The 16,809-nt window shown below is 51.6% G+C and overlaps 1 protein-coding gene across 3 annotated transcripts in view; it reads right to left on the minus strand.

Moving 5' to 3' along the window:
• Positions 1 to 16,809, minus strand: part of USP24 (ubiquitin specific peptidase 24) — a 1,909,144-nt gene that overhangs the window by 89,547 nt on the left and 1,802,788 nt on the right. For all 3 annotated transcript variants that reach the window (XM_086952711.1, XM_086952716.1, XM_086952707.1), the window contains exon 64: positions 1,499 to 1,574. In XM_086952711.1, the coding sequence (XP_086808837.1) occupies positions 1,499 to 1,574 (76 nt within the window). The remainder of the gene's footprint in view (positions 1 to 1,498; positions 1,575 to 16,809) is intronic.

The following is a 16,809-nucleotide window of genomic DNA, read 5'->3' on the forward strand; positions in this document are numbered from 1 at the left end:
TAGGTGCCGAGCCAGTGGCATTCTAAATTATTTTTCGATGCTCGCCATGGCGGCTCGTGAGCAGTTTTATCAGTGAGAAGTGATTTTTTGCTTTGTATGGGGGCAGAAGTACTAACAATCCAACAATCTTTGTAGGATTAAACCACGGCTGAATCCTGTTTCTGTTCAGAGTTGGAACCGGAATTGTGTATGGAGACTGATTCTTTTTGGGCTGCGGAAGCTTCTTCATCTTGTTTGTCTCACAGACCGAAGATGTCGGGCATGTTGTCGGATTTCTGCGCTGCATCTCAAGAAGATGAGCACGTCAGTCGCGTAGAGTTTTCATCAACCGGCACGACTTGCAAGCCTCTCACATACTTTCCTGATGATCGGGCAAGAGGCATAAGTTACAGACCGAGTGAAGATCTGTGTGAGTGTATTTTGAATGGCACTGAAGACAAAACTATATGGAGTGCAGTCCATTAGCAGCCCATTTTCCTGGAGAGCTATAACAATGAAAAACGCTTGAGACGGTGGTGGCCAGTAGGTGGAGGAGTCGACGATGATCCGGACCCGTAGAAATTTATTGATACAGAAGATAACTACCAAATGAAAACAATATCGTTGGATGTTGATTTAACTAGCTAACGGAACGGAGGCCGAAAACGATCTTGAACAGGAGCACGAGAGAGAACATCTAAACCAGTCCTTGGAATGAAAATCTAATAATGTAGTCGATGCAGATGAGCAATGTTTACTGAAGGGAGGAGTCACGCAGTCTTGTGACTCAAAAAGAATTCTTCAAAGAAAAACAACTTGCCCAATACTAGATAGCGGACTTATGCAAAGCATGTGTATCTACTGGCACATAAGCCTTGAACATCCTTTTACTGGGCAGGCACATATTTCCTTAATATGCTCTCACTTCATTGCTCTGGTTATTTCCCTCATTAAAATGACTCCCAACAGATTTAACCTCATGCTCCAACAGAAGCAAAAAAAAAAGTGGGAAGCCATCAACTAATAGCCCAGGTAGCAATCTCTGAAATTACATCTTACTAGATACCCTCATGACAGAGAATCATGCAAACTCTTCTAAAAAGATCAAGACCCATTTGAATCCTGAACATTTACCAACTGATTTTTTTTTCTCCAAACCATGAAAGAAGCACAGCATGTCAAGCCTTCACAAAATCAAAATGTTTACAAAACATACCCTCCTGGGTTAATAAAGCATAGTACTCCTGCTACCAAACTACAGTAAAAATATTTCAAATAATGTAGTGGTGCAACACATTAAAACTAAAAGGTGATTCTTAAAACTAGTTAAAAATTAATAGATTGTAAAAAAATAAAAATTATTTTGAGGTTACTTCAGTTACGTACAAACATTTCTCTATAGTAGATCAATTAAAAATAAGAAATAAAATATGCCTCTGGCTTGTGAGGATTTCTAAAAATGATCATTGATAACCACTAGCTTTGCTCAAACTGATTGTTCTTATTTTGTGAAAAATACCTTCTTCTGTAGCCACTGTACGGCCCAACTCCAGTGGTGTGAATTCTCCTTAAAATATTCCTTGGCAGCGGGGCACCTGCAAAGCAAGAAACAAACCCAATACAATAAAACAACTTTCACAAACCTAAGTAATGGCATTATTTAAGGTTTTCTGGTACATTGTTTATTTGTAGATTTCCATCACTTTGATTAAATATACTCTTGCTATAATTAACAGCAAAATAATTCCAAAGTACATTAAGGCAGGTGGCAACAATGGGTATTAATTGTTAATGCAAAGGGCATCCTCAAATAGATCTCCGTATTTGATGTGGATGAAGTTACCAAGTCCAAATGCAATTTGCCTCTTTTCAGCTTCTCCGCTCAGCATCACAATGTCACGTTTCAATAGTTAAGAGCTAGAAGAACTTACCTTTGGTAACGATATATCTGTAAGAGACATATTAGTTATAGATTCCTTACCTTAGAATTACTCCCAGGCGTCAGACTGGATCCGGAGATTTTTTTCTTAGCAGTATCCCTGTGCGTCGTTAGGTGGCGGCGGTCGACTCTTCGTTCATTGTCGGTGTCGTGATCGCCGGGATGAATTTGAGGTATCTACTTAGACGCCGCTCCTGCTCCCAGATGTCAGTTATTTTACACAACATTCCACGGCATAAGCGCAGAGCCATGCAAGACACTGACCACTGTTGCACAACATTAGGGCCCTGAAAGCAAGTCCCTTACTCTAGAAGTCAATTTGCAGAATGGGGAGGATGGGGGGGCAGGGGGCGGTAAGGAATCTATAACTAATATAAGTCTCTTACAGATATATCGTTACCTAAGTTAAGTAACTTGTTCATCTGAAAGAGACTATTAGTTATAGATGCCTTACCTTAGAATAGATACCCCAGCAATACCAACACTGGAGGTGGGTCTACGAACTAACTTCACACTAGAAAGTTCTGGAGAACTGAACGGCCAAAGAAACAGTCTCTTCAGACTTGACTATCCAGGCAGTAATGTTTTCTGAACGTGTGCAGCAATGCCCACGTGGCTGCCTGCAAGATATCACCGAGGGGGACTCCAAGTCCCAAAGCAGTAGTGGCTGCCGCCGCCATGGTGGAATGGGCGTGCAGTCCTACCAGAGGCTCCTTTTTCGCCAAAGAGTAACAGATCTTAAGTCAAAGGAAGACCCATCTAGAGATGGTCTGTTTTTGCACAGCCCAACCTTTCTTGGCACCCAGATAGAACACAAAGAGTTGATCATCCTATCCAAATAAAATGATAATGCACGTTTTGGATCCAGAAGGTGGAGTCTCTCCTCCTCCTTGGAAGGATGCGGGAAGAAGGTGGGCAAAGTGATTGTCTGTCCTATGTGGAATGAGGTAACCACTTTGGGAAGAAAAGAAGGTCTAGTTCGAAGGACAACCTGGTACTGATGGACAGCAAGGAATGGAAGTTTAGAAGATAAAGCCTGAAGTTCATTCACCCATCGAGCAGAGGTGAAGGCAACCAGAAAATACGTCTTTAAGGTCAAGAGTCTGAAGACAATAATGTAGTGGCTCGAAAGGAGCACACATAAGTTAAGACCAGATTCAAGTCCCACTGAGGCATTATGAAAGGAATAGGAGGAAAGAGGTGAGTAATGCCCTTAAGAAACTAATTTACAATAGGGGAGTTGAAAAGAGAAGACTGATAAGGCGAAGGAAGGCTGAAATGGCCGAAAAATAGCCTTTAAGGGTGCCCAGAGCACAGCCCTGCTGGGCCAAAGATAGAATGAAGAGGAGAACCTCTGAAAGAGGCATGGTGCAGGGCCTTTGCTCTGCAACATGCTCTGTACCATGCCACCAATTTGTTCCATCTACAGGCATATACAGTTTTAGTGGAGTGATGCCTGGATGCCTAGATGATATTACAGACTTCAGGAGGATGGCCAAAATCAGTCAACTGTCGTCGCTCAATCTCCATGCAAGGAGGTGGAGGCTTGACAGGTTCAGGTGGAGGACCGTACCCTGCTGCTGCGACAGAAGATCCTCCCGAAGAGGTAGTCTGATGGGAGGATCGATGGCCCTGTTCAAGAGCTCGGGATACCAGACTCTTCGTGCCCAGTCCATAGCCACAAGAATGACTTGGGCCTGGTCGCACTTAATCTTCTTCAGCACTCCGGACAGAAGTGGCATAGGCGTATAGAAGACCGCAATTCCACTTGCGACGAAAAGCGGTGCCGAGCGAGTCCCGCCTTTGAAATTCCAACAAGCAGACCTCCTCACATTGCGCTTTGTCTTCGGAGGTGAACAGATCTAACCAAGGCTCTCCCCAATGGTGGACGTTATGTTATGCAGTGGGGGAGGTGATGGCAAATCCTGCTGCCCACTGGTGACCCTGAAAGGTCGGACTAGGAGTGTTTGGAGGCTGCTGCGTGGGCCGACAGGTGGCAACGATGCCCAAGGATCTGGACGCAGCCCTAGAGTCCTTGCTCGAGCACTAAGTCTGCCTTGTCACAGAAAAGGTGACTGCCATCAAAGGGCAGGTCCAAAAGAGTGGTTTGGCCAGTGGGGGAGGTGATGGATGATCCGGCCATCCACTGGCAACTGTTGACCCTGAAAGGTCGACTAGGAAGGTATGGAGACTGTAGGAGAGTAGGGTCTGCTTCATATGGTCACACCCACTTTTTGCTTTTGCTTTACTGGTTTTTGACTTAGATGTGGCTGTGGGCCTGCTAATCAGACCCACAGCCCAGATGCACTCTCTCTAAATTCACCATGTACTCTAGGTACATCCACAATTGGAATTGGTTTACCTTGAAAGCCCCTGTAAAAGTGTACCCTAGGTACTCAGGGCATAGGTGTAACCAAGGCCTACCAGGGGCTGCAGCATGTATTGTGTAGACACAACTGGCTGATCACTCAGCTGGGGCAAGGTCGTGTTTAGGTGTAGTATTTCTAAACCTACTTACATATAGACACATAGTAACCTGTAAGTCACTCCTATGGCAGGCCGTAACAATCCTGGGGGCAGAGTGCTTGGTTATGTGTGAGATGGTGCTCTAGCATGAGCTGAGCCTGTCTGCAGCTTTCGGAACCATGTCCTTATAGCTGTTCTATGATACTGCCATACCATATACTCTTAAGTGCATTATAAACCTCGGGGTTAAATGCTAACTTTGGTTTGGCTTTATCAAAACATGTTGTGTAAGGTGGCATACACTTTGGAATACTACCCCCTCGCCAATTCTGGCGACGGGGGTAGCATTCCACCCTGCTAGAGGGAGAAGACATGTTAGTTCTGACTATCCCGGTTAAAGTTAACCAGAGCCTCAGCATCACAAAATGGATGCTGCTGCCACAGACACAAGTCTGACCACCTGCTGCTGGGAGTCCTTCCAGTCACGGAGGTTTGTACAATAGGTTTCCTGCTTGGGGAGGTGCGAGCACCACCCCAGACAGGAGGATGTGTGTTGGGACAGGGAGGGCTGAATAGATTGAGACACTGCCTGAGGCACACTAGGTGCTTCATGCATACCCCAGACCAAACCGGTTGCTGGGGCATCCAGCCCCAGCTCTGGCGCGAAACTGCACAAAGGAAAGGGGGTGTAACCACCCCCTTTCCTGGTCCCATCCATAGGAGGGACATAGTGAGAAACCCAGCCCCCTTTAGTTGGATAAAGGTAGGAGCTGACCCAGGAGAAATTAGATTAATCCTGGAATCGACTGAAGACAAAACTCTGGACCCTTCGACATTCATCCAAGCTGAAGACTGAAGAATCTCCCTTGTGGCCAAGGAGTGACCACCCTGGGAAACCAGGCACCATCCAGCAACTCAACGGCTTGCTTTGTCCCCGTTCCCGCCGGAACCAGAGCACAGAGCCTGACAAGACACAGACTCCTGGATCCCTCTGACCCCACTGCACGACTAGCACAGCTGAGCCCCGAGGAAGGCGTTGGGACCCGTGGAAGCAGGTATCCTGAAAAGTCGACAACTTGCTAACAGCCCCGGTCCTGAGGCCTCCTCGAAGCTGTGCCCTGGGGACTGAGACACCCCATCACTGAGCTCCACCTGCACCGAAGACCAGCACTCCACACGAGATCTGCGTGGGCCCCTTCTGCTTGTGTTCTGCTCGACGCGTTGTCCGGTTGCTGGCCCGTTGGCTAGTAGCCCCTGGCGACGATCCTTTTTGAAACTCCATTGCTGGTCTGGTTGCTCCAGACTGGCCCTTGCTTCCCTGCAAAGGTGAAGTACCGCAGACCCTCCTGGTCTGCACCAGAAGCTCGTTGTGTATCCTGCGTGGGTTGCCTTTGCTTAGGCTTGTTGGCTCCGATCTTGAAGCCGTCCCCTCCATCTGCGAGAATCTTCGTGGGACGCTCCTCTCCAGCACCCGGTCGTCCGCGACGCCTCCTGGTCCGCGTGGCAGCAACGACAAGCTTCACCCCAGCACCTGATTGCTCCTCGACGACTTCTAGTTCCTTCCTTGTTCCACCCAGTCACTGGCTAGTGACCTAGACTCTGTCCCCTCTGCTTTCAGGTCCTCTTCATCCTCGATCCACCCTTGGATCCACCCGGACATCTTCCTCCTGGTCGCATGCAGCATCTTCTTCCGAGGCTCCATAGGAAACGACGAGAAAAGCCGACACACTTTGACAACTATGCACCCGCAGCCCGTGGGTGAGGTAACGCGAGTACTTCGGTGCTCCTGTAGGGATTGACTATCCTAGTGTCCAGTTTTGCTAGTTGTGTAATCCTAGTTAGACCGGAAGTGTCCTAAAACTTCATTTACTTACCTTTTACGTTCCTATTGACTTTCTATTGACTCTCGCGTGAGAGTACTGACTCTGCACGCGCCGCCTGTGGGCCTCCTGCTCCTAACCTAAGGGTCAGATAGTGTAGCCCCAGCGATTCCTTAGGCCCTAGGCATTCTCCTTTCCCAAGTCGTGGTTCTTATACTACTTACTTAGTATATGGTTTTACGTGCCCCTAGGGCCTAACTGTAAATTGTGCTATTGAAAGTATTTCTAAGTGTTACTTGTTATGTGCTTTGGCCTCTGATCTCATAAAGAGTTCAGAGGAGTGTGTTAGTAAATAAATACATATATATTCTATATATATTCTGTGTGGTGTCCTTTCATTTGATATTCAAGGGGTTACATATGGTAAAACAGCCTGCTTTACACACCCTCAAGAGTCTTTTAGCCTAAGACTGTTCTGTCCACGCTACCTCTAGTATAGCTGGTCCATAAGGTTAACTTTACAACCATCACCATAAGGGTTGTTTGGACTGGTGCAAGGTGTTCACTAGAATAGTGAACATCATATACCAGGCCAACTTCTCACAGAGACTGCTGCAGAGGGGGAACTGGTGGACTCGAACACCCGCTGGCCCTCAGACCCACGGCGGTGGGTCCCACGCCCCCAGCCGTGCAGAAACCGGTCCTAGGATGATTGTTTCCAGTCCAGGGAGGACCTGACTTGGTAGTTCGGGCTGGACTGTTCTCATGAGGCACAGGGTCAAGACTGATTTGCATATGGCTGGGTTCAAACTAGAATGGCATGGTGAGCAAAAAAACGATGGATTTAGGCCCAGATCTCTGTACTTGGGTGAATGTATGACATTGTTCTGCATTCTGCCCATCAACTGTTGTTTTTGCATCCGGCCGTGGAGAGGGCACCCCTTTCGTAGCCACGAAAGGGGCGAAAGGTGGACTGAACGGGCAAGAGGTGCGGAGAGACCCAACGATCTGGCAGTAGCTCTAGAGTCCTTAAAGAGGTTGAGCGCACTGGCCGCCTTGTTGTCAAACAGGCAACGGCCATCAAAGGGCCTGTCCAAAAGGGTCAATTGGACATCCCCGGAGAAGCCAGTGGACCTTAGCCTGGGGTAGCGCCTCAGGGCTACTGACGTAGAAATCCTTCTACCCAGCGAGTCGGCGGTATCCAGCCCACATCGAATGGCGAACTTTGCTGCATCTCTGCACTCTGCGACCGCACAACAGTACATGACCCAGGCCTCCACCGGGCACTGCGGCAGCACTTGTGCAACTGTTTCCCACACAGAGTGGGTGTAACCCAAGTTGGTACAGCTTCTTGGATTCCCTATCTGGGTGAGCAGCAGGAAACTCGCCTTTGGACGTCGAGGCTTGGACCACCAAGCTCTCGGGTAGGGTGTTGGGAGAGAAAAATGGGGCTGGCCGGGGCAGGGAGGTGGCATCGGACAATCATCCTATTCACAGGACCCCTTGTGCTGGGCATGGACCAAGTGCCTAGAAGGATGTCTGTGAGGGCCTCATTCAACGTCAGAAGGGGTTCCGAAGAGGCCACTGCCAGCTGAAGCACCTCATTCAGGAGGTTAGTCCTGACTGCCACTGTAGGAAGCTCAAGGCCCAAGGCCTCAACCGCCCTACGAAACAGCACAGCGTAGGAGGCTCCCTCCTCCATAGCCATTATCAGGGTAGAAAGCATACCAAGGTCTGGTGAGGTATCCAGACCACTGGCCTCACCCAACTACTCTTACCAGTCCGGCTCTTACAGCTGGTCTGCCAGAGGGTCCATGTTGAATCCCCAGACCTCCCGAGGCTTCGCCGGGAGCAACAACGCTGCCGAGGCGCGGCGCAACGATCTTTTTAAACAAGTGCTTGGACACTTTTTACTTACCCTGCTCCTGCTTCAGGGGCTGCGCTGAGGACACCGCGCACCCCCTATCTTCTTGGGACTTCCTGGTAGCCGCCTCCAGAGCGCCCCACGCTGAGCGTTCCCTCCCCCTCTGACGGGCAGGTCACGAGGGCGGGGACGGGCGTGTGCTTCATCTTGGGCTGCTCTCTGGTTGGCGGGGCAGCTCCTCTGTCCCTCCCCCCCCTGGCAATTTCTTCCTGCCGGGCTAGTCCCGCCTAGCTCTGTTGAATCCCCAGACCTCCCGAGGCTTCGCCGGGAGCAACAACGCTGCCGAGGCGCGGCGCAACGATCTTTTTAAACAAGTGCTTGGACACTTTTTACTTACCCTGCTCCTGCTTCAGGGGCTGCGCTGAGGACACCGCGCACCCCCTATCTTCTTGGGACTTCCTGGTAGCCGCCTCCAGAGCGCCCCACGCTGAGCGTTCCCTCCCCCTCTGACGGGCAGGTCACGAGGGCGGGGACGGGCGTGTGCTTCATCTTGAGCTGCTCTCTGGTTGGCGGGGCAGCTCCTCTGTCCCTCCCCCCCTGGCAATTTCTTCCTGCCGGGCTAGTCCCGCCTAGCTCTGTTGAATCCCCAGACCTCCCGAGGCTTCGCCGGGAGCAACAACGCTGCCGAGGCGCGGCGCAACGATCTTTTTAAACAAGTGCTTGGACACTTTTTACTTACCCTGCTCCTGCTTCAGGGGCTGCGCTGAGGACACCGCGCACCCCCTATCTTCTTGGGACTTCCTGGTAGCCGCCTCCAGAGCGCCCCACGCTGAGCGTTCCCTCCCCCTCTGACGGGCAGGTCACGAGGGCGGGGACGGGCGTGTGCTTCATCTTGGGCTGCTCTCTGGTTGGCGGGGCAGCTCCTCTGTCCCTCCCCCCCTGGCAATTTCTTCCTGCCGGGCTAGTCCCGCCTAGCTCTGTTGAATCCCCAGACCTCCCGAGGCTTCGCCGGGAGCAACAACGCTGCCGAGGCGCGGCGCAACGATCTTTTTAAACAAGTGCTTGGACACTTTTTACTTACCCTGCTCCTGCTTCAGGGGCTGCGCTGAGGACACCGCGCACCCCCTATCTTCTTGGGACTTCCTGGTAGCCGCCTCCAGAGCGCCCCGCGCTGAGCGTTCCCTCCCCCTCTGACGGGCAGGTCACGAGGGCGGGGACGGGCGTGTGCTTCATCTTGGGCTGCTCTCTGGTTGGCGGGGCAGCTCCTCTGTCCCTCCCCCCCTGGCAATTTCTTCCTGCCGGGCTAGTCCCGCCTAGCTCTGTTGAATCCCCAGACCTCCCGAGGCTTCGCCGGGAGCAACAACGCTGCCGAGGCGCGGCGCAACGATCTTTTTAAACAAGTGCTTGGACACTTTTTACTTACCCTGCTCCTGCTTCAGGGGCTGCGCTGAGGACACCGCGCACCCCCTATCTTCTTGGGACTTCCTGGTAGCCGCCTCCAGAGCGCCCCACGCTGAGCGTTCCCTCCCCCTCTGACGGGCAGGTCACGAGGGCGGGGACGGGCGTGTGCTTCATCTTGGGCTGCTCTCTGGTTGGCGGGGCAGCTCCTCTGTCCCTCCCCCCCTGGCAATTTCTTCCTGCCGGGCTAGTCCCGCCTAGCTCTGTTGAATCCCCAGACCTCCCGAGGCTTCGCCGGGAGCAACAACGCTGCCGAGGCGCGGCGCAACGATCTTTTTAAACAAGTGCTTGGACACTTTTTACTTACCCTGCTCCTGCTTCAGGGGCTGCGCTGAGGACACCGCGCACCCCCTATCTTCTTGGGACTTCCTGGTAGCCGCCTCCAGAGCGCCCCACGCTGAGCGTTCCCTCCCCCTCTGACGGGCAGGTCACGAGGGCGGGGACGGGCGTGTGCTTCATCTTGGGCTGCTCTCTGGTTGGCGGGGCAGCTCCTCTGTCCCTCCACCCCCTGCCACGCCCTGCTACTTCCGGTCTCCTACTTATGGCACCATTATCCCGGCCGCGCAGCGGACGAGCGCAGCGGGCGCGACGAAGGCGCGCCGAAGTTGCGCCTAAGTTAAGCCCGTCTGCGCCCGTCCGCGACGGGCCGGGACTAGGGGCCACACCCCCTGCCTCTTTGTTGTCATACACGCCTGCACAACTCCTCTCCTACACCATTGATGTGCCTCTCCCCCACACCCTCATGCAGCATCTTGTTGCTTTAGATATTTATGTTCCCCGCTCAGAACGTGTTGTGTCTCCTCACCCAATTCTTCCCCTCCCTACGCCAGACACTGATCCCCTCCCCATTGGACCCTCACCTCCCCCTCACACTGCTTCCGCTTATCTCCTCAACACTCGCTCGGCAGGCAAACACCAACTTGACCTGTTTAATCTTCTTACTACAGACTCCCCTGATTTTCTTTTCCTAACGGAAACATGGTTTTCGGAGGCTTCTCTCCCCGACATTCTTGCCATCCTTCCCCACTCCTACTATGTCCTTCGGGCTGACCGCCCCACGGACAAGGTTGGGTGGGGGGGTGTTGCCATGATTGTCCGATCCACTATTCAATTTCAGCTTCTCCCCCAAGCACCCATTGCTGGAGTGGACTTCCTGGTCGCTCGCTCTTCCAATCTGCTGGCACCTCTCACCGTCGTCCTTGTCTACCGTCCTCCCCTGAACATGCCCCTGTTCGTGGCTTCCCTGCAGGAACTTCTCGCCACGCTGGTGGTTAATAACTCCTCTGTCCTTTTGCTTGGGGACTTTAACTACTGGCCTGGCGATCCCAGGGAGGACTCAGCATCTAAGGACTTCACGGCCACTCTCCTCTGTCTCAACCTTAAGTCCCACGTCCAGGTTCCCACCCATAAATTCGGTCACATCCTGGACCAAGTCTGGTCATCCCAGGACATAGTCTCCCCCACCAGTGTCCTCCCATGTACCTGGTCTGACCATTCCCTCATCTCCTTCTCTATCACTACTGGCTCCCCTCACAAGCCCCTTCGCCCCAAGAATGTTTTCTCCCGTAGCTGGAATCGTGTTGACTTGGTCTCCCGGTCTCACTCCCTTGCTTCTTCCTCCCCTGATCTCACTGGTATTCCCCTTGACTCACAGGCTGCTGCAGTTGGTAATTGGCTCTCTTCTGCATGTGATTTAGTAGCCCCCCTCAAGCTAGTCAAATCCATCCGCCCTCATGAGGCTCACCGTTGGTTTAGCCCGGAGCTCAAGACTCTTAAACTGGAGCTTAGACGCTCAGAGCGTCTTTGGCGCCGTAGCTACTGCCCTGACCATAAGGCCAAATACAAAACCCTTCTTAAAGAGTACAAGCAGGCCATCTTGGCCACTAAGACCAAGTACTTCTCTGAACAAGTGGCGCTCTCGGCCAACAAAGCTAAAGAAATTTTTTCTTTGGTAAACAACTTGGCCACCTCTGATCGTGCTTGCCCTCCCTTCACTCCCTCCCAGGCCCTCTGCTCTTCTCTTAACAACTTCTTTATTGAGAAGATTGTAAAAATCAAATCTAACATCTTGGTCACTCCTTTTACTCCTCCTCACTCTGCTCCCCTGCGCCTAAATCCTCCTTCTCCTCTTTTCCCCCCCTCCCTTTGGACTCTTTCCTAGCTCTGCTCACCAAAATCAAGTCTGGTTCCCCCACTGATTGTGCCCCTGCCCGTATTCTTAAAACCCTCTTTTCTTCCTGTCCTGATACCCCTCTCTCCTTTCTTAATGCCTCTCTTTCCACTGGTTTGGTCCCTTCTTCATTCAAATCTGCTATTGTCTCTCCTATTCTTAAAAAGCCTGGTCTCGACTCTTCTCTTCCCTCTAACTTCAGACCTATCTCTCTTCTCCCTTATCTGGCTAAAATTCTTGAATCTTATGTTACTTCCTGTCTCTCTGTTTATGTTGAGCAGAACCAGCTTCTGGCTTCTCACCAAGCTGGCTTCCGTTCGGGTCATTCGACCGAAACCGTGGTGTTGGCCGTCCTCGACGAGCTTAAGGCCAAGGCCGACGTCAACTCCCCTCAAGCTTTGATCCTCCTCGACCTGTCCGCTGCGTTTGACACGGTCGACCATAACATTCTTCTGGACCGTGTCAGCGCAGCGGGCATACGAGGTTCTGCCTTCTCCTGGATCACCTCTTTCCTGACAGGGCGTTCTCAAGCCGTCCACCTTCCCGGTTTCTCTGCTTCTCCCCTCCCGGTGCCCTGTGGGGTCCCCCAAGGTTCCTCTCTTTCTCCCCTTCTCTTTAACCTCTACATTCACCCTCTTATCTCTTCCCTTCTTGAGCTGGGGGTCTCTGTGTATAACTACGCTGACGACCTCCAGCTCGTCTTTGATCTTTCCTCTTCTTCTCACTCTCTATCCTTTTTTCACTCCACTATGGTCTTTATCTCTGGGTGGATGAGCGCCAATCACCTCAAGCTCAACCCAGATAAGACTGAGCTTGTCCTGATTGGCGGCTCATCCAGTCCCTGGTCCCCTGCTTTCTGGCCTCCCATCCTTGGCCCCCCTCCCACCCCCGTTCCCTCTGTTAAAACTCTGGGCATCAAGGTCAGACAGGACCTGTCCATGCATGGCCAGGTCAGTGCCGTGGTGTCCTCCTGCTTTCTTTCCCTCCGAATGATCCGGAAAATTTCTCGTTTCTTTTCTCTTGACTCCCTTAAAATTATTATTTCCGCCCTTATCACTGCCCGCCTTGATTATGGCAATAGCTTGTTCGCTGGCATCCCTACCTATGAATCCCGCCGCTTACAAGCTATCCAGAATCAGGCCGCCCGTCTCATCTTTCATTTGCCCAAAACCCATCACATCACTCCCGTCCTCAAATCCCTTCACTGGTTGCCTATTTTGCAGAGATCTCTGTTTAAACTAGGGTGCCTTGTTTACCGGGCCCTTGACCACTCTGCACCGGCTTTCATCAATTCTTTGATTTCCCGTCACACCCCTGCCTGCACTCTCCGTTCATCATCTTCTGCCCTCCTCACTGTTCCCCGCTTTCACAAATCTCGCACTGGTGGAACCCGTTTCTCTGTTCTTGCTCCCCGGTTCTGGAACTCCCTTCCTCTTTCTATGCGTTCGATCCCTATTTTTTCTCATTTCCGTAAAGCGCTGAAAACTTTTCTGTTTGCCCTGGCCTACCCCTGCTAAACCTCCTGGCCCTGTCTGTTCGGTTCTTCAGAGCTCCCAGCGCCAGGAAGCCGTTTGGCCATCGTGCGCTTTACAAATATTTTTCATTCATTCATAGACCCCTCCCAGTCCTCCTCACCCTTCTCTGGCTGCCACTCAGGGCAATAAGAAACACTAGAGTAGAAAAGTGGTACAAAAGTACGGGCCGGCACCTGATACCGGTGTCGTTTGATGCCGGTCCGGCTCCGTGTCCAAGTCAAGGGGGAGGCCGAGGTCGACACTGGCCAGGGACACAACCAGCGTCGGAGGCGTCGTCAGAGGAATCGGTGTCAGGGGGGTGTCGTGAGGTCAACCGGCACCAATACGGATCCAGGCCTAGATCCCTGGGGGCCCTCAGCAGAGTCCGTGGGTCCCAAAGGTGCACCAGCAGTCGTGATACACAAAGATGGAGTGGAAGGCTTTGTAAAATGCTCAAAGCTGGGTAGGGGCGCTCCGGCTACAGGGAAGTGAGGAAAACTCAGAGCTGTCCCAGTAGGTTCCGCGGGTGGAGCTGCAGGACGACGACCTTCGGCATCCCGTCGGCCGACGGACAGGGAGAAGGCGAAGAGCGACTGTGCTTCTCCGCCTTCTTGTGCTTCGACTTACCCGATGATGAAGACTTTGAGGAGGAATGGTGGTGGTGACTGTGTGACCGGTCCTGCAACCACTCTCTCGACCTGGACCTCGAGGGGCGCGGAGCTGACTCCCGGGCCACCAGAAGCTTTCGGTACCACTCCAGCAAAGACTTCGGGTTCCTGGGCCGACAGTCAGAGCACAACTTCGGGTCGTGGTCACGCTCCAGGCACCAGAGGCACACTAGGTGCGGGTCCATTACCGACATCAACTTGTGACAGGAGTCACAAGACTTGCAGCCGGTCTGAGAATGGGACATCCCTAAGTGCACCAGGCGTCGAATGACTCGAAAAAGATATTGGCAAAAGTTGAAAAAGTGTTAGTCAAAAAATTAATAAGGGTACGGCTCTCTCCGGATCGGCGCAGAAAAATAAAGAACTGACGTCAGCGCGCAGGGGCTGCGTCTAAGTAGATACCACAACGTCATCCCGGCGATCACGACACCAACGCAGAGTCCACCTACTGACGTGCAAGTATACTGCTAAGAAAAAATTCTCCGGATCCAGTCTGACGCCTAGGGGTAATTCTAAGGTAAGGAATCTATAACTAATAGTCTCTTTCAGATGTAAATTTTACCATGTAAAAGAGATGGGGACTGTACATGCAGGGGGGTGGGTGGTGTGGAGTGTTGTTTGGAAATGGAAGAACAAGGAGAATGTAAAGAGGGCATATGTGGAATGGATAATTTTACATTTGAGGTTTATGGAGCAGAGGATTGATAGGGAAGTACAAGTAACTTACCTTCTGTAAAGATCTTTCTGGTGGAAATCCTATCTGTTATGTTATGTTACCACAACTTGTAAAGCGCAAAAAGCTGCCCCAGCGAAGGGGCGTACCGGCGCTGACAGCGGAGCAACTGACATGTTGAGTGGGACTGAGGGTAGGACTATGGAGCAGGGAAAATGTGAGTTTTAATGGCCTTCCTGAATTCTAGATAGTTAAGGCCACGGATGTGTACTGGAAGTGCATTCCAGAGGAGGGCCGCTGTGCTGCTAAATCAGGGGCATCCAGCGCGGACTCTCTGTGTTCGGGGGACCACTACCAGGTGTTCACTCTGTGAGCGAAGATGGCGTGAGGGAGCATAAGGCAAGAGGAAACTGGCCAAGATGTTAGGGGTGGACAGTTTCAAGGCTTTAAAGGCGATGAATAACGTCTTGAATTCAATTCGCCTGGCTACAGGCAACCAGTGAAGGCACCGGATGGTGTTGGAAACCGGGCAGGACCTGTGCAAACAGATTCCTTACTTTTAGAATATCCCCAGGAGTTAGACTGGACACAAATCACAAGTTACTTACTTTCGGTAATGATATATCTGTAAGAAACAGTAGTTAGTGTTAGATTCCTTATCTTAGAATATCCCCAGGCGTCAGACTGGATCCGAAAAGTTTTTGTCAGCAGTACCCCTGAGCGTTGGTAGTCATCGTCTGCGGCTCCGCGTCCGCCGTCTTAATCGCCGGGATGACGTCGGAGTACTTAGACGCCGCTCTCCCGCGCTGACGTCAGTTCTGTACATAGCTTTCCGCGCCAGGAACACAGAGCCATGCAAGAAACCAACACTGGTCCCATGAAACTAGGGCCCTCAAAGGGAGATACCTATCCCTAGATATCGGTTCGCAGAACGGGGAGGATGGGTTGAGCGATAAGGAATCTAACACTAACAACTGTTTCTTACAGATATATCATTATCGAAGGTAAGTAACTTGTGCATCTGAAAGAAACAAGTTAGTGTTAGATTCCTTACCTTAGAATAGATACCCCAGCAATACCAACCCCATTGGTGGGTCTGCGAACCAAGATCACACCAGAAAGTCCTGGAGAACGGAACGTCCAAAAAAGCCATCTCTCCGGACTTGGCTGTCCAGGCAGTAGTGCTTCGCAAACGTTTGCAGCGAGGCCCACAAAGCTGCCTGACAGATGTCCCCTGTAGGAGAGTGGGGTCTGCAATCCTATGGTCACCCCCGATTTTTTGCTTTTTGCTTCACTGGTTTACGACTTTCCTTGGCTGTGGGCCTGCTAATCAGACCCACAGCCTAGCTGTTCTCTCCCTAAATTGACACACATGTACCTTAGGTGCATTTACCAATTGGTACTGGGCCACCTTATCAGTCCCTGTACAGCATACCTTAGGTATCCAGGGCATAGGTGTACCCAGGGCCTACCAGGGGCTGCAGCATGTATTATGCCACCCCTGGCTGGCCACCCAAATCTGACACAACTGGCTGCACGACAGCTGGGGCAAGGTGGTGTAATCACCCTTTGCTTTAGATATAGTATCCCTATATCTAAACCTAAAATGGACACATGTATTCCTATCAGTCACTCCTATGGCAGGTCTTAACAATCCTGGAAGCAGAGTGCTTGGAATTATGTGAGGTGGTGCTCTGGCATGAGCTGAGCCCGTCTGCAGCTTGCGGAACCAAGTCCTAATAGCTGTTCCATGATAACGCGTACCATATACTCTTAAGTGCATTATAATCCTTGCGGTTATTTGCTAACTTTGGTATCGCTTTATCAAAACATGTCGAGTAAGGTGTCATACGAATTGGAATAATAACCCCTCGCCAATTCTGGCGACGGGGTTAGCATTCCACCCTTCTAGAGGGACACAACATGTATGTAACTGTGAACCCGGGTTAAAGTTAACTCGAGCCTCAGCATCACAAAATGGATGCTGCCACCACAGACACAAGTCTGACCTTCTGCTGCTGGGAGTCCTTCCAGCGAGGAGAGCTCGGACAAAGGGTTTCCTGTCAGGGGCAGTGCTAGCACCATCCCAGAAAGGGTTGTGTGTATCCCAGGTAGGCAGGGCTGAGAGGAAGGTGACTGCAAGTGGCACCCCGGTGCTCACTGTGCATATGCCGGCTCAAACCAGTTCCAGGGGCACCCCAGCCCCTGAGCTGGGGAGAGACCGGACAAAGGAGAGGGGTGTAACCACCCCCCTCCTG

This window comes from Lissotriton vulgaris, chromosome 1_1 (genome assembly GCF_964263255.1).
Source record: "Lissotriton vulgaris chromosome 1_1, aLisVul1.2, whole genome shotgun sequence".
NCBI lineage: Eukaryota > Metazoa > Chordata > Amphibia > Caudata > Salamandridae > Lissotriton > Lissotriton vulgaris.